This window comes from Nesoenas mayeri (assembly GCF_963082525.1).
Source record: "Nesoenas mayeri genome assembly, chromosome: 14".
NCBI lineage: Eukaryota > Metazoa > Chordata > Aves > Columbiformes > Columbidae > Nesoenas > Nesoenas mayeri.
In genome coordinates this window covers 7,615,845-7,637,785 of record NC_137556.1, presented here as the reverse complement: position 1 = coordinate 7,637,785, position 21,941 = coordinate 7,615,845, and the positions used below count along the sequence as shown (strand labels likewise).

The 21,941-nt window shown below is 42.7% G+C and overlaps 1 protein-coding gene across 2 annotated transcripts; it reads left to right on the top strand.

Annotated features, from left to right (window-relative positions):
• The first annotated feature begins 392 nt into the window (after positions 1 to 392).
• On the top strand, positions 393 to 21,621 carry CANX (calnexin). 2 transcript variants are annotated; one of them, XM_080353392.1, is made up of 15 exons: positions 393 to 449; positions 7,842 to 8,030; positions 8,484 to 8,557; positions 9,074 to 9,132; positions 9,472 to 9,613; positions 10,887 to 10,968; positions 12,368 to 12,560; positions 13,463 to 13,652; positions 14,388 to 14,501; positions 14,973 to 15,129; positions 15,455 to 15,670; positions 16,081 to 16,200; positions 16,306 to 16,444; positions 17,477 to 17,568; positions 18,163 to 21,621. In XM_080353392.1, exons 2-15 carry the CDS (start codon positions 7,845 to 7,847, stop codon positions 18,214 to 18,216), a joined length of 1,818 nt encoding a protein of 605 aa, XP_080209518.1. In that variant the 5' UTR covers positions 393 to 449; positions 7,842 to 7,844; the 3' UTR covers positions 18,217 to 21,621. The 2 variants fall into 2 exon arrangements, with proteins under 2 accessions (XP_080209518.1, XP_080209517.1); XM_080353391.1 differs by having other exon boundaries at positions 422 to 498.
• Positions 21,622 to 21,941: the final 320 nt, after the last annotated feature.

Below are 21,941 nucleotides of genomic sequence, written 5' to 3'. Positions count from 1 at the left end.
AGCAAGCTCTGCCGCTGGGGTCTCTCAGCGCTGCGGCCGCAGCGGAACGATCGGACCCTCAGCACCCCCGAACCCCGAGCGCCGCCCCAGCCCCTCCCGCCGGGCGCCCGCAGCGCCCTGTCAGCCACCGACCCACCCCGGACACCGCGGCCCCGCCCACATCTCAGCAACCTCCGTCAAAGAGCCAATCACCCAGCACTTCCTGCAACCGCGCCAACCAATAAAAGCGCTCCACGAAGGGCAGCGCCGTTGAGGGCGTGTTTTGAGGCGGGCGAACCGTTGAGCGGCGGCACTTTCAGCCAATTCAGATGAAGCGCTCGCTGCGGGGAGGGCAGACAGGCATGCTCTCCGCCAATGGGAGAGCCGGAGCGAGGTGGGCCGGGGGCGGGGCTGGCGCGCGGTAGATAGGCGGGCGGCGGCGGCCCCGGTTGTGCGGACACGTGACGGAGGTGAGGGCCGCGGCGGGGGGCGCGGAGGAGGGGGCCGCGGCGCTGCGGGGTGAGTGCGGCTTCACCCGCCCCCGGACGCCGCCGGTGGGGCAGATCCGCGATCGTTGGGGTGGGGGAGCGGGCCCGCCCGCGGGGCATGCCGGAGTATTGGCGGGGGGACGCGGCGGGGCAGCCCGGGGGCGGCGGGCCGAGGCACTGTCGGGCCTCGGGTGCGGTGAGCGGCCGGGCCTGTGCGTGCGGCCTGGGGCGGGGCGGGGAGGGCGGCGTGTCCCCTGGGAGCAGCGTAGACGGGGCCCTCCGTGAGCTGGGGTGAGGGGGGCGGCCAGGCCGGGCGGCTGGGGGCGGGCACGGGGCGGCTGCAGGCGCTGCCGGCGCCCGCTCGGCCCCCGTAGGCCTGTGAGAGGCCTAGCGGGGAGCGGCGGGTCTTCTGGTAAGTTCTGGGCCCTCGGGGCTGGGGAGCGGCTTGGGGCAGGGCCGCGGCTGCAGCGGGGCCGGGGGCGCTTGGTTGCCCCTTTCCCGGGCGGGGTGGGACGGGGAGACGGGCGGGGGCCAGAGGGGCTGTGGGCTGGCGTGCGGTTTGGGCTTTCTCTGGTTTCTCGCTCTGATGTCGGGCGCTAACGTGTGGAAACAGCTTCGAGCTACCTGAAAACCCTCACCGTGAGTGGGAAGAGCCGCGGAGCTGGCGGGGGAGGTGGGTGCGGGGCCTGGGCTCTGCCGGGGGAAGCGGTAGGCTCTGGAAAGGGGGTGCGTAAGGTGCAGAACTGGGGGCTCAACAGGTGGGGAAGATGCAGTTAATCAAACAATGGAGTACGGAGGAGACTGCAGCAGGGAGGTCTGAGAATTTTGGGGGGCTTAAAACACATGTTTGATTTTTTTACCGCCTGAATATAATTTGTGTAGGGTGCCTTCGCAATAATAAATGACATCTCATTTCTTATTTTTGGTTGAGGATTGTGTTTTGTGCTTTAAAAAAAAACCCCACACGTTTGAATTAAAGCATGCACAGTCTACTGCTTTCTTGTCTGTACTGATTCTAAAGAGTGAACTTTCACATGCAGTTTTGTGGTTAAGAACTTTCTAGGCTGTAGAAAGAGAAATTCTGCAGGTGATCTGGTTGTGAAGGGAAGCAGACATGTAGTAGTAATGGTAAAAATCCAGATTTTATTAATGTTAACATCAGTAATGCTGCAATGTTTCTGCAGAGCATCATGGCAGACTCTTTCTGGAACTTATTTAGGGTATGTTGGATGTCTGAAAACTGGTCTCTAGCAATGTAATGTATTTCTAGATACAGTGTGTTTACTTAACACTGTAAAATAAGTGTAAATGACACACAGATTTTTAGGGTTCATATTACCCACTGTGATTTGTCTAGTTGTTAAAATATTGCAAGGAAATAGCAGAACTATAATAAAGTATGACATGAAAAAGATTAAACACTGGTTAAATACAGTTTGAAATGTGTTACTCAAGATGCACTCTGATGCACTTGAAATGGCTTCAGAAACCTCCTTACTTTTGATTTGGTCATATGGCACTTAATGAAACCAGGAAAAGCTTTGAGTTAAACTTTTTGTTTATATTAAGTTTCAATGTTTTTAGTTTAAAAAAAATATTATGAAGAGAAGACTTGTACAATTCACAGACAACATCACAAGCCGTGTATAAGATGTAAACTGCTTCCTGTTATCAACTGCCCTCCTAGGAAGTGAAGCCTCGTGCACAACAGTAAGAACGTTTGCAGCTTCCGTTGGATCACCCTCTCATTTGATGTGCTGCAGCACTTCCCCCCGAGTAAATGAATAAATCCTTTCCTGAGAATACACTGAGACTTGTACTTAGCCCTGCCTTGTACTTCCCTTTCTGGCCTTTGATTTTTCTGCCTCTAATAGTGATCATGGTGGCAGCTTGTTCTTGCTGGAACCAGTTCTGTGGCATGATTAACTTGAATTCATTTTTAGGCATGATGGTCTGAAAGATCTTGGGGCGCCTCCAGATCTCCCCCCACCTAATGTAATTTCCCTAGCAGCCTATCTGTTTTATGGTCAAAAAGCCTTGCAGTTCTGTATTTGCCCTCCAAGGGCTTCCAGTTCTGCAGGAATGGTCTCCTTGCTGACAAACAGAACATGGTGTTTTCTCCCGTACTGTATCTGTACTGTTGTGCGTTATTTTTAGAAACTGGCATATTTGGAATGCTTATTAAAACCCACTTTGTTGCTGTCACCTTTCATACTTCATCTCTTCTCTGGTTTGTGCTCCTTACAACCCAAACAGAAGGCAGCATTTTCTGTGGGGCTGTCGAGCTCTCCAGGGGAGGTTTGGCTAATCCTTTCCAGGAGACTTTCCTCAAATCTTATGTAGCAGTGTATCCTAGTCACCCCTTGCTTTAAAATAAAACTGGGGAGGGGGGAAACAACCCCCACACAGAGCTCCTGCCCCTGGCCTGGTGTAAGCAAGGTGGGTTTGGTTCAGCCTTGTCTGCTGTTTGAGTTATGATATTAAAGGTGCTGGAAGTTGCTAAGCCTTCAAGGGGAAAAACAGCATCTGCATCATAGAAATTGCTGCATATATGACTATATTTTTATTATATCACTCTCAGAGGGGTGGTGAGGTGATATACTGGTTGCTGAGATTGTAGTGTTTGGCCATAGAGTGTAGATCTCTCAAATCTGCCAAAAGACAAGTCTTTCTTAGACAAGCGTGGATGACAGAACTGTACATGAAACTGTGGCATTAAGCTGACTCTTCTGCCAGCAGCTTAATTTCCTTTATCCTTCACTACTCACTTTATCTCACAGTACTTTCACTTGTCTTGCTACAACTCTTTTTGCCTTTGTGTACTGAATTGGACTAGGGTATTGATTCAGGGTTAAAATAACACGGCGGAAGGACTTCGAGCCGTCTTAAACCAGCTGCTGGTTCATCATGAGGCTGTGTAAACAGTTACCCTGGCACCGCAGAGGAGCTGCGATGTGGAAGGTGGAGGGACTATCAGAGGTAGAAAAGGTTTCCTCTGCTCTTCAGTAGCTCTGACTTTAAGAAATGAGTGGACCACCAAGTTGGGTGGCCAAGCCTTTGCTCAGAAACCACAAAAATCTCATTTGAGAGGGAAGATTAGTATCTGTGTCTCAGCCTTTCTGCTCATCTTGCATTTTTTGGTGTGTGTTGTCATGGATTTCTTTAACTTTTGTGCCTTTAAATTTTTCTTCCATAATTCTTGTCTTGCATGAGGATGGATTGTGCTTGTTTTTACTGGTGTGCATCCACTGTAAATACTGTATTGAAGTCCAGTATTTGGAACACAGGACTTTGATAGCAGATTTTGTTCTTTCTGTGTTTAAGTCACTCAGCTGTCACTTCAGATGCTGTTGAAACAGAAACTACTGATGCTCTTTCAGTTAAATTACTGAGGTGCAATTCATAGTGACTTAATTTTAATAAGACCAGTTTCATCTGACTAGTAATTCTTCTGAAAAGAAGTAGTAGTAAACTAGATAGCCAGTGGCAATTAAAATCTAGTTATGCATTCTGAAATATGCAGTGTTAAAAACTGGCGTGATTAACCACTCAAATAGATTAGTAACCAAGGAGATGATTAAACTGGTTTTGCAGGCTCTGATCTGACAGGGAGGTTACTTTCTAAATAGTATGTTCTGGAAGTGTGATAGCAAAGGACTGACACATCCTCTGTGTGGGCCCTTTCTATGTCCTTCCCTGGGACACGTATGTTAGAATGGTGACAACTGTCTCCTGCATGGGCCAAGTGTTTCCAGTGTCATGCCACTAATTAAGAACTTTCCCCTTTATGTCCATTGAAAGGGGGATTCTAAATAAAAATAAATAGCTGAAGCTGAGTGACTGGCAATCCAAAGGGAGCAAGTGCTTAGCCCTGTGTTCTCAGAAGCTGATCCTGTCTCTGGATCTCGCTCCAGTTTGGTTTAGTTTTTATGTTGTAGAACTGAAGTCTGTAGTGCAGCTGTTCCAGGTGTCTGTTTTCAATGCTGTGCTATAGCTCCTGTAAGTTCTAGGGGAAAATGCTTCAGGCTTTTCACAATCAAGTGAGTGGTGCTTAAATGTCAGCTATAAATTTCCTAGTGTGGAAGTCGCTGTGGACGGACACATGGAACAAGTGATTTGTGAGCCCTGACAGTCTCAAATCTCTTCTTGGTTAGCACTTGGGTATTATACTGCAGTAGTTTCCCCTTTGATCTAAGTGGTGTGCCAGTGTCTGTAAGTGACTGAAGACCTTATTTAAAAAAAAAAGTAGATAAAGTTTTAGTCGTCTCTGACCTGCAGCAGCGTTGTGGTGAAAATGAGGGTGGCACTGAAGTAGAATGGAGACGTCAGAAGCTCTTACCTATTATGAAAGGGTTCCTTTGTTAAAGGCTTTTAGCAGTTGCATGATCAGAAATGCACTAACCTTCAGAAATATTACACAGTTAAAGCTAAGGAAGGGAAGTGGAAGCAAAGTCAAAATTGGCTAGTGATGATAATTGCTTGGAAACTGGACACTTCAAGGGAGAAATCTTATCATAATAGAGTAGGTGGCTGTGTGGCTGAAGGTTGGGCTACATTTTAGGTAACTAATTGAACACCTGTAATTGCCAGCAACTTAAAGCTCCACTTAAAAAAATTGGTTTATGCCTGTTTTGTATAAAACCTGAATTTCTTCTCTCTTCCTCTCCACTCCCTATCTTCTATTTAGAAATAACCTGATTTACTAGGGCATAATCATGTTTATGTTGTGTCCCTAAGGATTGTGTGAAGTTAAAATTTTCTCCCGCAGCAGTACATCCATTATGGGTAGAAGTAGCTTTTGAAATACCAAGATTGTGTGGTTCACTTAAATTGTTCTTCTGAGAACATAGTGTCTCTTATTCCTTATGATTTAGTTTGTTTGTCTGTCATTACAGATTAACAGAAAAGGAGCTTGGTATGACAACTGGCAGTTGCAGGAGATGCTCTGTGTTTGTACTCCAGGTGTATGAATGGTAGCTTATGCTGAATTTGGGACTGATTTAATATGTAGGAAGTGTCCTAAACAGCTTTCTGTAAGGATATAAACTTGTGATTGCTGCTTGCCGATGATTATAAAGAGGCAAGGACATGAAACCACATTAGCTTCTCTTCATGCTTTTAGCTTTTATTTTTTTGAGGAGGAGGAAGAAAGGCTTGTTTGGGAACTTGAACAGATAGTACTTAGTTTTACCTTGAAATGAGGTTTGGTGGGGCCTCAAGTTCAGGCAGAACATGGACTGATAAGCGCACACCTACAGGGTGGATCAGGAGCACAGATGTGCAGTGACGTGGCTTCTGCCCCTGCTGGATGGGTCACTTTCCAAACCACAAAGTGGTCATTGTAGCTGCATAATATAATTTGAAAGCAGTTATGAAACTTGAGGCAAAATCTTTTGGAATGTAGCTCTGCTAAAAATGTGTTTGGTGAGGCCCTGTTGGTAAGGCAAAAGTCAACCCTTCTCTTGGAAAGGTGTCCTGGTGCCACCTCCTCTGTGGCTGCTCAGGCACTCAGGACACATCCAGAGCTCCAAAGGTCACTTTTTCAAATTAATTCAGGCTCTTGTTTTCTGTGCTGAGCTTATGCTGGTGGGCATGACTTTATTTGGAGAATGTACTATCTGTGCAAGAGGAGCTTGAACTTCTAAGGGTACCGATGTTAGCTTGACAGTTTTCATTCCTTGGTTTGTATGGTGGTTCCCATATTAGTAATAAGATCTATGAGCTGCTGCAAGGTCTATAACTGTTTTTGACTCTGGCTGCACACTGTGTGTTAAGCAAACAAGCTTTGCTGGTATGGAGCAACACTTAGAATCAGCTGTTCATGCTGGGCATGGTGTCCTCTTGGCTCCGAGGCGCTTCGGTGTGGTTGCCTGGGCCTGGGGGAGGGTTGTGCGGGTGCATTTAGAGCATAATCCTCAGGGCCATCACTATTGTTAGAAAACTGGCTGCAGTTGCATGTTGCTGTAGTGACAAACTGGACATGACCTCAGTGCAAGTCTTTAAAATACAGTTTTGTCATAGTTACGAAACATCCCCTCTGTCTTTAGAAGCAAGTTAAAGAATAATCTAAGAATGGTAGCTCCAGCATGCAAGGTAGTTTTTGAGTATTGGACAGTGCCGATAAGCCTTTAAGACTGTAAATTCTTTTAGTTGCCTAAGCATTCTTTGGAAAGTTGAAAGTTTGTTTTCCAGCATGAACTTATGCCCCTACAGGCACTATTAACTCTGCTTGAGTTATGTTTATAAGTCTACAAGGCTGCAGCCTGAGGCAGGACTGTAAGGGAAGGAGGGGATGTTTGGTTTTGTACTTGCTTTCAAAAAATGAGTCTCAGTTACAACTCTGGTTCTGGAAGAAAAAACATGCAATACGATTGAAGGAAGCAAAGGTGAGTAAGGCATAGATTGGTTTCGTGGGTGGCTTTTTTTTGAGGCAGATAAAACTGAGCTGCATGTTAGGAGTGTTGCCTTCTATATCAGTCTAAAACTACAACGATCTTACAGTTTTTCTAGCAAGAAAGTCAAATTGAAACCCATTTTACATACAAAATCTCTTGAGCTACAGCTTGCCGAGATCTATCATATTTTAGGTGTGACAGTTCACTGAGCACCTTATAAATTAGTTGAAGTGTGATACTTTAATTCTGTAAAGCTTCTGTTACAGATTTTTGTGTTTGGTCATCCTGTTAAGCTAGAGAGTGGAAGGAGGGATTCAAATCAACTACTAAATAGTAAGAAATTGCCTTGCCTAGTTTGCCTCACTGTCTAGCTGCTTATAGATATCTGCCAGTAGTATCAACAACTGGCAGTAATTCAGGAGTAAAACCTGGAGAAGGGGACTGGTGAATGAAAATGAGTGTCCCACAGTTGAAAGGACAAAAAATATTGAACAGGAGATAGAGAGTTGATTACTCTGTCCTTGAAAGAGTGAGCTAATTGTATTGTTCAGTTCCGCACAGAAGTTTCTCCATGATGCATTTAAAGTTCTTCACAAGCAAGAAGTAGGTTTTGTGCTCAGGTGTTTGTGGGTGCACAGGTTGTGGTGTTGGGTATGTGTCTGCTGTTCTGCTCATGGACTGTGGCAGTGAAAGAGCAAAATTGACACTTCTGCAGCATGATCTGTAAAACTTCCACACATGGGTCTCCACTCAGCTGTTTTAACTACTTTAGTTTTATGTTGTATTCCTCTCCAGCTTTTAGAGCTCTCTCAACCAACCAGATGCAGTAAATAAGAGCTGAAAAGATAGGTTTGCACTTTCTTTTGTATGACTAGGCACTTTACCTGTAGTCTTGGATGCTTGGCTTTGTACTGAGAAGCAACACCTTGCTCTGCATGCAGCATTGGCTTGACCTCTTTGCCTTGTTTTATTTTTTCAGAATATGGAGCTGAAATGGCTACTGTATGTGACCCTGCTCGCTCTTGGGACCCTTGCTGTCCAGGCACAAGATCTGGATGATGATAATGATGGTGATGATGTAGTTGATATTGAGGATGACTTGGATGATGGCATTGAGGAGATGGAAGAGTCAAAACCTGAAACAAGCACTCCTCCTCCAACTCCAAAGGTTTGGCATGGAGCTTCTTTTTAAACTGAGTTACTGCTTGTGTTGTGGTTTGTGTGAGTCTGATCAGAACTGTCTTTACTTTGCTAACATTTAATATGTTGTGGTGTTATTCAAGATGTTATATGGGAGCACAGCTTGGAATTCAGCTTAACTGCTTCATTCCTATTCTTATTTCCCCCACGTTCTTCCTAAAGTCTTAGATCCACCCTTGAAGTCTGTGATATGAGTTAATGCTAACATTTCCACCTAGATGTGTAGTTTAGTTTTAGTTGCAGATGAGTATACTGGCTTGGCACAAGCACCAGTCTTTACTTCTGTACTTATGCTGCAAGAGTGTTCCAGCAAAGCTGTACTTCACTGTGGATGGGAAATGTGAGCTGGGTATGCTTGCATTATTTTTTAGAGTAGAGAATGTGCCTTTGAAGGTGCATAAATGACTCTCTTCTCCCATAGGTTACCTACAGGGCCCCAGTCCCAACTGGCGAGGTGTATTTTGTAGAGTCCTTTGATAAAGGAACTCTGGATGGGTGAGTATAATCTGAAGGATGATTCAATATAGCAAACAGTTAAAAACTTTGGTGAAAAGCAATTAAACCCTCTCTAGTCACCTGTGTCATTCAAAATTGAATCAAAGGACAGTGGTTGGGGATAATTACAGCAATGACTATGAGGCTGACTGTTAAAGTGCTGAGCTAAACTAGTATTTCCTTAAGTTCTAGTAACAAGGAGGGGTGAGTGGTACATGTGTTATGTTTTAATCCTTACCTGACTTTGTACTTCAGGTAATGTGATGATGGTGAGATTCTACTCTTTTAACTTTATTGTTTTTCCAAGAGCAAGGCACTGAGGCCGTGATCCTACATCGAGGTGGGCTGGGAAGTGGCAAATGCAGAAAAATCTGCAGGCTTGGGGATAGAACTCTTCAGGTGATGAAGACACTGGGGTGTAGTCATAGGAACACCAAGGGTTATATCTTAAGGGAAGGATTTTTAGTGGGCGAAATAAGGTGTGTTTTTTCAAACCATTGAATGTCTGTCTTCCAGATGGATCCTTTCCAGAGCCAAAAAAGATGATACGGATGATGAGATTGCCAAATATGATGGTGAGTCCAACCTGGGTTTTGGATGACAGATGTTTCTGATGTCGTTTGCCATACCTGAAGGAGAGGTGCAAGTTTTCTGTTTCCCAGTTACAATTATATTCACTGAAGAAAATGGGAGGGGTGTTTATATGCCTGGCTAGCAATATAAAGTGTAGTTCTGATTTAGACAAAATATCCTCTTGGAGGTTTTAAAATAAGTTTTAGTGAAGATGTTGTGCCAGTAATTTGATAAGGTATCCTATAGGGTGTTATTGCAGAATGCTGACTATTTTGTAAAATTGGGCTAAACAAAGACTGTTTTGGACAAGTTTTGGTAACATTTGGTTAATTTCTCTTCAGGTAAATGGGAAGTCCAAGACATGAAGGACACTAAGCTTCCAGGAGACAAAGGGCTTGTGTTGGTAACCCGAGCCAAGCATCATGCAATTTCATCCAAACTTTCCAAGCCTTTTGTTTTTGATACCAAACCTCTTATTGTACAGTAAGTAAAGGACAACTGGGTGTTCTGTTATTTCAAAGGTGACATGATGGTAAGCTGAGGTTAGTTTGCATAACTGAGCTTTTGTTGATTGGGGGTCTAGATGATGCAAGTTGCTGTAACCTATTATTATGTTGTTTAAGAGTAAAATAGCAACCCAGGCTCCCAAACTGGGAAGTTAGGAAGAGCATGGATCCCTCTGAAACCTGCAAAGGAAAGAAGTCTATGACAACTAGACTTAGCAATCTGTCTCAAGACTTCATTTCACTTAATTTAATTGTAACAAGGTCAGGCAACTGACTTTTTTACTGCTAATTGTGAAAGTCCTTGTCCTTTTGAACAAAAGCTGGTCTGTATGTAGGTCAATGCACTTCCTTATGCAGTAAACTGCCTCCTGTCTCCAAGGTGGAATGGATGGAGTGGTAAATATGCATTCATTTCCTCCTTCCTTTATCTTAGTTTGCCTGTCATGGAAGATGAACAGCTTCATTTGCTCTGTTTGGCCATGACTGATGTAGAAGAATCTTGTCTGTTAGACTAGCAAGTCAGGGAGAAAAAAGTCATTATGAGAACAGTTGAATTGTGCATTATTACCTACTTCATCAGTTTTAAACAAAGACTAAGCTAATTCCTATTTGCACAAGGTGATGAATTGGTCACTTGCTTTGCCATGACTGTTGAGTTCTGGCTCAAAATACAAGGCTAAAAATAAATCCCAGTGGTCATGCACTCCAGCTGCTGGCATCAAGAAAGGATCAAGCATACTTAGCTTATTCCTGACAGAGATGTTTTGCCTTTTTCAGGCTCCTTGGCATCCCTAAATATACTGTTGTATGCTCGTGAACCCTAAAGGGGCTTCTCCTGGGATCCAGTTGCTGTTACTTTGGTTGTCTAGCAAATTGAGTTGTTTGCTCTAGTAATTGTGGGGAAAATAATTGGCTCATCTTAGTCTCTGTTGCAGTGTCTTACATATTGGAAAGCTTTTTCTTCCTTCTTTCTACCTCTAGATCAGCACTCAATTATTTTAATATTTTCTGTCAGGTTAAGTCTCCTAAATCCTCAATTTTTCTTGTTTCTCAGACCCTTATGAATATTTACTTAGTCCTTAGAGCGCAGAGTGTATTTTTAATATTCACTGGGCACATGATTTACAGCGAACAACAGAAAACCAGTCTTACTCTTAATTTGTACTTGAAAATTTTAATTGTGTATCACAGAAGTAATTTTTCCTCATGTATAACATGTTCTTCCCTTCTCTGTCCAAATCTAAAATTAGGTATGAAGTAAACTTTCAAAATGGAATAGAGTGTGGTGGAGCATATGTGAAATTACTTTCAAAGACCCCTGAATTGAACCTGGTGAGTAATGCCATTACTATGAGTATTAGCCGTGCAAGAAAGCTTTTTCATTTTGCTTCTCCCTGAAGAAACCTCTTCAGTAAAGTGATGTGGCATATTTGGGGCCTCATCTCCAAAGTACTTTGGGGGTTCTCAGCAGTTTCCCACTATTTTCAGTCAGAGAGGATAAATACTGAAATCTTCTGGCCTCTCGAGTGAAAACTCTGGAGTTGCCTAGTAGCAGCTGTAGGTCTCCGCTAAAGTTGGCAATACTTCGTATTTCCCAAGGTTCTAGGACCAAAGAGAGGAGGCTATGAGAGTAGTCAGCGTATGAAAATACACCTCTTCAGGAAGCTGTTGCACAGAAGAGAGGTTCAATGTTTCATCTTCTAAAACAGATTGATATAAATAACTAAAAATACACCTTGCATTTAGTGTTTTGCTTTTAATGTGTGAAGCCACTTGTGATTTGCTGGTATAGTTTTTCTAAAAGTCTTGAGAGGTTGGACTGGATGCAGCCTTACATGTTCAGCTGCACATGCTGGCTTTACAGAGCCACCTGCTTCATAACGTGTCATCTTAAAGTGTGGTCAATGAAAGAGACCGTAATGCCTAAGGGTTAAGAATCGCTTTCTCTCCTCTCAATCATATACCTACCTAAAGTGGTTTAGCCTATTCAGATAAAGATTAACTGCTGGGTCACCTTGCGTAAGCTTGTGTAGCCTATGGGTTTTCTTTAGCCATCTTCCTACACTTTATAGGAAGTACTTTTTGTCTTCTACTTCCCTTCTGCAGTCTCATTGGAGTTCTATTATTACTACAGAATCCAAATTATTATTAAAAAAAGGCCACAAAAAGACCACATGGCTCTCCAGCCAGTTTCATAGGGGCATTGAATTTTAATGTAACATTAACAAGAACAAATCAACTTGCAGTGTTCAGTGGTGAGATTATTGTATCCAGTTAGCTGTCAGATTGAGACAGTACATAAGTGTGTAAATAAAAGACAACTTGGCCTCACTTCCATCACTTTGTGTGGAAGAAACTCACTGGATTAGCATTCATTATTACCAGTAAGTGATACTTCTATATTGATAGCTCTTAGAATCCTTTATTGTGATGTAGGAATACATGTAAATATTGTGGTTGTCACTTACGCTTATCTTTTTGATAACACTTGCATAACTGTTATTTTCTCTACTGGAAAGTAGAAACCAAAGGTGCAAAATCAAGTAGCTGGGATAATTCTGGTGTTTCCTCTAGAGCCTTGTATTTATCGTACAGGGTTTAGTGCTGGTACTTCACTGGCTTGATATCCAAGTTGTAAAATAATTTCTAATGAATTGGGAGTTCTTATGCCACGCAGTGACATAAATTGTATTTCAAAATAACATAATGAAGTTTTGCATTGTTTTTAAAGGATCAGTTCCATGACAAAACTCCATATACAATCATGTTTGGCCCTGACAAATGTGGAGAGGACTATAAATTGCACTTCATCTTCCGGCACAAAAACCCAAAGACTGGCAAATACGAAGAGAAGCATGCAAAGCGTCCAGATGCAGACCTGAAGACTTACTTTACTGATAAGAAGACACATCTTTATACTCTGGGTATGGTGACTGTTAATTGTGCATGCCAATAACTATTACTGTGTTTCTTAAATAAAAATCTTATAAAATAAGCCAGATTCACACCATACAACTAAAAGCCACTTCAAAGCTCTGAATGGAATAGCTGACCTTATTATACAAAGGCTTATTTCTTCCTTTCAGGAAGTCTTGATTCATGTGAGAAAGGTCATAAGACCTTGAACTTAGTAGTTAAAAGGAGAACTGAATTTCAGAGCAGTTGCAAGTAACTTGGTATGCTAAGTATATCCAAAACAATTATCAACATTTATGAGCTGCTTTAACGTTCCCCCCTAGTAATTTGGGGTATACTAGGCTTTAAATTTAGAGACTTACTGTTCGTTCTTGCTGCTTTCATAGTACAGGACAAACTCAGTGGTTCCTAAAGTACAGTGTCTGGTGTGGTGTATTAACTATGAAATATTTCAGGGACTACTCAGGAGGATCTCTCTAACTTTTATACTATAGAAGCAGCAATGGATAAAGGAGTGAGACTAAAATCCTGTGAGTCAATAGTAGGGAATCGTATTCTTGAGTAGAATGTAAATACGTACATTGTTACTACTAAAGCAGTACTTACTGTGCCAATGTCAGCTTGATTTGGTAACTGGTAAATTACTCTACAGACTTCTTTGTGCTTTTAGCATATTTAAAGTAGGATTCCTGCAATGGTTCTTCTTTCTCACCAGGTGAGATGTGGTACACTGTTGCTAGTTATGTTTTGGCATAAGGAGAAAGTTTCTTAACAATTCTTTAAAACAGTTGCTGGGTAGGTGGTAGCTTGGATTGCTGAAGTTTTAGTTGTACAGTGAGCACGAGTGATGCTTTAGGATGCCTTCTTTGTATCATGTGTGTAATGGCTACATCAACTTTTCTCCTTACAGTCTTGAATCCTGACAATAGTTTTGAAATACTGGTTGATCAAACGGTTGTCAACAGTGGGAACTTGCTAAATGACATGTCTCCTCCTGTTAATCCACCCCGAGAGATTGAGGACCCGAATGACCAGAAGCCTGAGGACTGGGATGAGAGACCAAAAATTCCAGACCCAGATGCTGTGAAACCAGATGACTGGTAAGCTGTTGGAGGGGTGGAACTGGTTGAGGCCTTGCCCTGATAATTTTGTCCTGATAAAAAAATCTTTCTTGGATGACTTATAGAAGGTTTTGAGACTCACCCTTGTAATTAAGACAATCAGTTTAGGTGTAAGGGCAGCAGTTTGGTAGACAAAGGCAGACAGGACCCACGTTACCTGGGAATTACTGTTGAGTGCTCCTGTTACTGTGCTGGCCACAGATAAAGGTTTTACTGAAACGGCTGTGCCAGCTGATGCTTCATTCTTGATGAGGCCAAAAGATGAGCTGCAGAAGGTGTAACTGTAAAATACTATAGTCGTTTGTATAATACATAGTTACAAGGGACTGAAATATCTGACATCCTAAATCAGAAACTGATACTGGATTTCTGTCTTTGAACCTAAGCTTTGTGAACAATAGACTCAAAGCTCAAATGCGTGTTTGCAGTGACCACTGCAAATATGGGATTTGCTATAATACGCTCTTTCTAGGTTGGCTTTGAAAATGAGTAGCATTAATTTACAGTTGGCACCATGACTGTGCCATGAGGCATGTATGTAGGTAAGAGATTGCAAGGCAATTCAGTTCTGAAATTAGGGTGTTTGGTGTACCCCATCAGAAGTGAAGCTGGCTGGCTAGGTCAGTGAGCTTGTTCAGAGTCTGTAGAATCGTGCCTTGGGGTTGAGTACTTTTATGTATTGTGTGTGTTAATACAAAATATTCTGCTCTCAAGGGATGAGGATGCTCCTGCAAAGATTGCAGATGAAAATGCAGTGAAACCAGAGGGCTGGTTGGATGATGAGCCAGAATATGTACCAGACCCTGATGCTGAGAAGCCTGAAGATTGGTATGTCTACTGCCTGTTGCCAATGACTGCAAATATTTCATGGCTTGGGTACTGGCTTTTACAAGTATTGGAAGAGCTGGTTCACTGTTGCTTGCTAACAAAGTTGCTGATGCTTCAAAAGTTGGTCCAAGGCATCTGTTGTTTTTGTGTTCACCTGCACTATTCAGTTCTGTAATTGTAAACTGAAGAGGGCAGGGATGGTCATCTTGGAGTTGTACTGTATGTGGAAGGTGTGCTGGGGGAGGCTGTGCTCATGGACTGGCTCTTGTTGAGCTTCTGTGCTTCCAGGCTACTTCTCAAAATGCTCATTCCTTCTGCAGTGTCTTTATCTACAGGCCTACGCCTGTATTTCTATTTCTGTATTTCCATTTTATGGTAGGAATTTTAATTTTCCTAGAAATCAGACGTTATCCGAGTCCTGTCTTTATACAGAATAAAGGCTGGACTTCAAAACTGAATTTCATTTTTCAGGGATGAGGATATGGATGGTGAATGGGAGGCACCTCAGATTGCAAATCCTAAATGTGAGACAGCCCCTGGCTGTGGTACCTGGCAGCGACCAGTGATTGACAATCCAAACTACAAGGGCAAATGGAAGCCTCCTATGATTGATAATGTGAACTATCAGGTTTGTGTTTTCAATGTTTAAACTGCTGGTCAATGCAGCATTTCTCTTACAAAAAGCAAAGTGATTTAGGTTCAGCAGGTGTAATTAAGAATACAAATACTGTCATGATTGTACTGTGTTTCAGGTGGACATATTCAAAGGGTTTTCTTACTTGATTTCACTTATTTGTAGCATAAATGAGAATTGTTTCCCAGAACCTGATGAGTTGCACCCATAGACATTGTAATTAAGTTCAATGGATTAGTGTTTTTTTCCATTCAAAATGGACTTAAAACTAAAAATGGTGTTACAGCAGGTGAGGCTGAATGTCTTTTGCCTTTCCTAGGGTATATGGAAACCTAGGAAGATCCCAAACCCGGATTTCTTTGAAGACTTGGAACCTTTCAAGATGACTCCCTTCACTGCTGTGGGACTGGAGCTGTGGTCAATGACCTCAGACATCTTTTTTGACAACTTTATCATCTGTACTGAAAGAGCGGTGGCTGATGATTGGGCGAGTGATGGATGGGGGCTGAAAAAGGCAGCTGATGGTGCTGCAGAGGTGAGAAATAAAGGTTTGATTGTGTGCTTCTGACTGGAGCACTAGGAGTATTGCTGATGTTTTCTCCTACAGTCTTTATCAGTATATACCTACGTGTACTAAGGCTAGGGTTTATGATAATCCAGATCGGAACCTTAGTTCCTAATTATAATAGTGGTGACTATTAAGTAGCAATGAGTACTTGCTGATCTCTTGTAAAGTTTTTACTCTGACAATTGGACTGTTAAGTTTAATCGAATTCTTAATTTGTAACCTATGGGGAAAAAAGTACTTGTGAAGGTAAGCTTTAATTTTTTGAGGTATGAAATATAATGTTCAGAGTTGTAAAAAGCCTACTTGAAAATTCTGTAGCTTCACTGCTACGACTTTGCAGTGTGGGATGAAATTTGATGGTTCTTTTTATCTTACAGCCTGGCGTTGTGGGCCAGATGATGGCAGCTGCTGAAGAGCGTCCCTGGCTTTGGATAGTCTACATCCTCACTGTGGCTTTGCCAGTGTTCCTTGTTGTCCTTTTCTGCTGCTCTGGGAAGGTACGCATTTCCTCCAACAATAAGTAGTAAAGTCTTTAAAAAGAGATTCAGTAAAATGTGCCTTCATGTCATAAAGAATTGCCTGGTTTTGACAATTTCTTTTAGAAACAGCCAAGTGCTGCAGAATACAAAAAGACTGATGCTCCTCAGCCTGATGTGATGGATGAGGAGAAAGAGGAAGAAAAAGACAAAGGAGACAAGGAAGAAGAGGAAGAGGAGGAGGAAGCAAATGAGGAAAAATTAGGTAGGTAAACTAGACTGTTTTGTGTTGCTGAAGAGTAATTTGGGGTCCTTGCTGCAGAGCAGTGTTTGGATCACTGAAAAGTGCAACTTACCAGAGCAAGATGGCAGGGTTCGCTCTTTCACTGTGTGGAGGAAATATGCCAAGGAGAATCAGTCATTTCAGAATGATTTGTACAGGGACAGGAGATGTAGAAGTGCAGATTCTCATTGGATTCCTCCACTGTCTTCAGGCCCTTATCTTGTTTAGCTGCAGATGCTGATAGTTTGTAGCTGCTTTGTGCTGGCCTTGAAGGCGTTATTTTGTTCTCTCGCTCCACTGGCTTGTGTTTTGCTTAATAAGGTACAAAACAGGCCTTATCTTGCTGGTGCTGTTGATAGTTTGTAGCTGCTTTGTTTTGCTCAATTAGACACAAGTTTACCAACTTTACAACATACAGTTTAAAACTGGCACAAATATAGCTACTAAGTAATGGTAAACAGACAATACACTAAAAAACAGTTTTAAGTTATTAATTCTGTCTTAAATTTACTTATTTAAGCGAAACAATGAATGTAAAAGTTAAATTTGGCTCGTCCAGTGATCCGCAATTGATAAAAGCTCATTGCGATACAGCCACGCTTGTCTAGCAGGGAGAGCTCACAGCAGCTCACCCAGGCTATCAGAAATGTGGAATGGGTTGGTCAGCTCATAGTCAAGTTGCACATAGTGGGAAGGGTCTGCACGAGAGTCCTTGTACCCACAACTTCTTGATGTTCTCGGTGTTCTGCTCCTTCGTGGGTTTCCTAAGAGGAGTTCTTGGCCTGGCTACAGCTGAGGCCTTTACCTCCTGTGGAGCCTGGACCAGACTGCTGCCAGCTTGGTTAAGGGGGGAAAGGGGTCAAGTGCATCTGTCGCATCTTGAAATGGTTTGAGTTTTTTTCTGAGAGAACAAACCAGCAGGATTGGCACATGTGGAGTAAAGCCAATGTGAACTGAAGGGAAGTCAGAAATGAAGATGATATTTTTCTTTCTTATTTTTTTAACCTCACTTAGAAGAGAAGCAGAAAAGTGATGCTGATATAGGAAATGCTAGTCAAGAGGAGGAGGAAGAGGAGGAGGATGAGGACAGGAAACCTGCATCAGAGGTAAGAGTGCTTAATCTTTGGAAGTCTCATGCACTTTTTTCCTTAAGTCATGTAAAATGAGCCTTACTAAAGTGTTAAAAGTTAACCTGGCTCACGTGATACTCCCTCCCAGTGTCAGAACATTGGAAAACCTAATCACCCTGCAGAATAGAAGTTGCTGTGTCCAACTTCAGCAGAGCTGGGCACCTTGCTAAAGGCTCTGCTGCCGAGCCTGCATCGTGAGAGGAGCGGGGTTGTGTGGAATGCGTCTTCTTGAGGCAAAAGGCTTATTCGGCTTTGTGTTCAGTCAGAATGTGACCTCTTAAGTGCTCCATGCTGACTTAAAAATGGGTGGAATGTTGCTTGAAGTTAAAGGGATTCTCGCCGAAGCTGTTGAGTACTCAGCAGATAGTGGATGTCCACTGTGAAAAGAAGAGGATTTGTGTGTTTGCCATGTGTAGAAAGGAAGGGTAGCAGCAGCAATAGCTCTCTTCAGAAATTAAATCCTAATGTAGAACTGCAAGTAGATTGTAAGTTTGATCAAAATGTTTTTTTTTTTTAAAGATATTCTTAGATTTCATTTCCTTGATGTTTATACACATTGCTTTCTTGCAGGAGGAGGAAACTGTGAATAGATCACCCAGAAACAGAAAGCCAAGGAAAGATTGAAAAACAAAGTCATAAGAACTTGATCTGTTGGGGTTTTTTTTTGTTTTGTTTGTTTCAAACATGGTTCTGGGAGAGGACCTTGGACACCTTACACTGAAACTTGGACAAACCTCAAGATTTCACCATCCACAGGTTCCAGTTACACTATCCAATGTAATGGAGTGTCTAGCAGTAAAATCTTTGCGATCATCTGTTTTAAAGAACATCATTCCTGTAGAAAGAGTGCATTTAATATAATGGGCTGTGGATTTTGGAATGTAACATAACTAACCTTTTCATTTTTGGTTTTAAATATTCTTTTCTGTTTTTAAGTAGATTGGTAGAACTTTTCCAGTCTCAGACCTTGGCTTAATTTAATATATTAGTGAAAAATAACAATGAATCTTGACAGTGCTAGGTGATAAAAATGCAGTTTTTTAACTAGGTTTTTTTTTACAAATATGTAAATTCCTAAATGCACCAATGTCTTTGTATCCCTTAAAATTTGATAATTGTTTGAAGAAAAGTTGTCAGTGTATTTGACAACCCCTCTGCCCTTGAAAGAAACCTGGGGGGATGTATGTGGAAACCAGTAGTGAAACTCTCTAATCAATCAACTTCATTCTTTCAGCAAGAGGGGAAGGAGGAAGAAGGGATGGAAGGAAGGAGCCAGTCTATAGGATACACATACTTTGCATGGCTAAAGCCCTGTTAAGTGTTAACAAATGATACAGGATATGGAGTGGGTCATCTTAATGTGCCATCTAGTCCTGTGGACCTTGCGGAGAATGGATTTTGTTAGTTTTTGAACTCTTTTTGTAAACCTAATGGGTTGTTGGGGGAGTTTGACTGCTTCCCCCTTTCCCCTCTGTTCAGCCACTGACACTTTCCTTTCTCTGTAACTATACAGCTTTTTCTTGAGTGTAGTGTTGCCTCAGTTGCTGAAGCGTTTCATGTTCAGCTCATTGTCAAACTCTGTTTTTGTAGCTAGGCCTACTCCTTTCCAGGGTCCAAACACTGGATAGGACAGTGTCCCATATCCTCTCACTCTTATCACTGTATGTCTACTCCTGTAAAATGGGGAGGTAGGCAGGTAGACAAGTTAAACTGAGTATTTCTTAAGGAAAAAAAAATAAACAAAAACCGCAACCAAGATGTCAGTATTGTAGGTGGGGAAGGAGCATGTGGAATATTGTAACTGGTATGTGAAACTGTTTAAGTCTTTTTATCTGCTCTTCATGTAACAAATGCATCCTAAATTATATTGTGAATGTTAGGGAGTTCCAATTCCAGCTGAATAAATTTTTTTAAAGCGTTGAGTCTACCATATTATACTGTTTCAAACACCTTTTTTGTGTAACGCAGGTGATCACTATGAGAGCATATCTCTGAGGGCAAATCTATGTAACTTCATTACACTGTACCAAATATGTTGGCGTTTGGATGTCTATATAGATAAACTTTTGCCTTTCTTTAGAGTGAAATTAAATGTCCTGAAATTACTTTTCTTGCACTGAATTTAAACACTCCAGTGTTGTTTGGTCATAGGTATAGTGTGGGGGAATAACTCCCATGGGTTGGGGAGGGGAAAGTGTTCCAATTACCTTGCAAACAATCTAACCAATTACTAAAAGACTTGATTTTTGTGGGGGGGAGGTTGTAAAACACCTTTTACTGCCTGTCCTTATGTTGTATCCCTTGGTTATTGTGTTTGAAATATTAGTGATCACAAATGCATAGCAGGATTTCTTGATCTTTCTGCAGTGTGCAAATAAACTATTGTAAGCACGATACTGGAAGTAATTTCAGACTTCTGTTGGGAGCTCTTGCATGTTTAGAATGCCTTTGCCTGTTGAACACCTGGTAAATACTGCTCCTTATTGCAAAAATAGCTTATTCTCTGACATGGAAGATGTCATAGCTTAAGCATTGCTACTAGTTTGTTCTCAGGACTGTATTTTTATCAAGGAGCAGCTGCTATTTATGACTCTCGGTCCTTTGAGATGAAGTATATGTAAATGGTTTCAATTGAGCTAACATTTTGAGCATAACACAAATCTATTAATGTAATGTTTTTTATCTTAATATGCAAACTGCCTTAAATTCCCAAACAATTCATGTGCATACATGTTCTTTCAAAGCATCAAAAGTGAACTTAAGATCTGCTATCAGCTTTTAAAATTATATTATATTAAAGCTAACTGTAAATCTACATTTGCTTCTGCTAAATTTCCTGAGAAGGTCTCCTGTCTGCATGTTACGGCTTTTTTTGATACCATAGTGTATGATGCTTAAATAATCACAACAATAAATGAAGACTTTCCAAAATGGATAGACAACTCCAAAGTTACTCTTTATCCTGCTTTCTGACTTGGGTGGCTCAGTTTAACCTCAAATCACTCTTAGTTGTGTTTTTTCCTCTGAGGCTTTAAATAATATCTGCTTATTCTGAGTACTTTTTAAAGTGCAGCTCTGCTTTTGAAGTACTGAAGCTTTACCTGCTTGTAACCTGTGAACTGGATTTGGCACTGTTGAAAACACTTGAAGGTATGTTAGGGGCTCTTGCCACAAGGGTGGCAGCTTCTGAAAAGCATTTGCTGTGTCTGCAGACCAGGGGGTTGTTAGACCAAGACCTTAAATCAGAGCAAAACCATATGGAAGTAGGTGCAGACAGGGTCTGAAACACGAGGCGGTAGAAATGCTGAAAAGGTGGTTTTTCTACTGGAGCTGGTGGAGCTGCAGGTAACCCTGTGTCACTGGAGGTGATACAGCCCTTCTGTGTCCAGCTAAGAGCGAGTTATTGCAGAAATAATACGATGTGTTGTCAATGTCTGGCTTTAGGATTGACTCCTGGCCTTGAGGAGAGATTATTGCAGGTGCTAATTGCAGAAAGCCACACATCTCTGCGGTGTCTCTTGCTGTTCCTTCCAGAGCTCCGCTGTGCTGGTGGGCGTGGGGCTCTGTCCCTCGCTGCTCCCCTGGGAATGGTGTTGCCTCATGGTTTCAAGGAGTGGGGTTTATGTTTATTTGGATTTTTTTTCCTTTCTCTTCATTGTTGCTGAACAAGCACTGTGATTTCACTTGCAGAAAGACCTGTCCATTTCAAAAAGGTACCTGTTGATGCAACTTGGAAAAAAAAAAATATGTAAAAACTAATCAATAAAGAAACTTAAACCTGTTTGCCTTGCTTTGTCTAATTACAACTGCCCCAGCCTTTATCACCTCTGTTGGACTCCAGGGACCAGGCTTGGCTGGGGATGTCAGAAGAAGAGGTGGCGATATCCCATCCCCTGAGGTGATCGGTGACCCTCTGCTCCAGGCCTTTCCTTCCTCGCGGTCGCTGCAGAGCCTGTTTGCAGGGGCCGGTGCTGCCGGGGAGCCCGCGGGTGCGGGACGAACCTCCCGCCGCCGGTGAGCGGGGCCGGGGCTCCCGCCGCTGCAGTACTCCCCCTGTCAATCACCTCTGGCTCCGCCCCCCGGCGCGCTTGATTGGCTGCGCCGCCGCCCCGCCCCCTCCCTGCTCGTGCCTTTTAAACGCGCCGGAGGCCGCTTCCAGCTCGCTGCTCAATTCGCGCTTCCGCGCCTTTCCATTGGCTCAGACGGATGTCCCTCACGGCTCGTGACGCGCTACGCGGCGTGACGTCGCCCACCACCCAGGAAGCTCCGCCTATTTGTTCTCAACTCGGCTCTTGAGAGGAAAAACAATTTCAAGATGGCGGCGGCGCGGATAACAATGGGGAGCCAGG

What these genes read in the sequence shown, in the direction of transcription:
- CANX (XM_080353392.1), top strand. Translation starts at nt 7,845, where the DNA reads ATGGAGCTGAAATGGCTACTGTATGTGACCCTGCTCGCTCTTGGGACC. An exon ending in ACCAAACCTCTTATTGTACA is followed by an intron (nt 9,614 to 10,886) that starts GTAAGTAAAGGA and finishes ATCTAAAATTAG; the next exon opens with GTATGAAGTAAACTTTCAAA. An exon ending in TTGATAATGTGAACTATCAG is followed by an intron (nt 15,130 to 15,454) that starts GTTTGTGTTTTC and finishes TGCCTTTCCTAG; the next exon opens with GGTATATGGAAACCTAGGAA.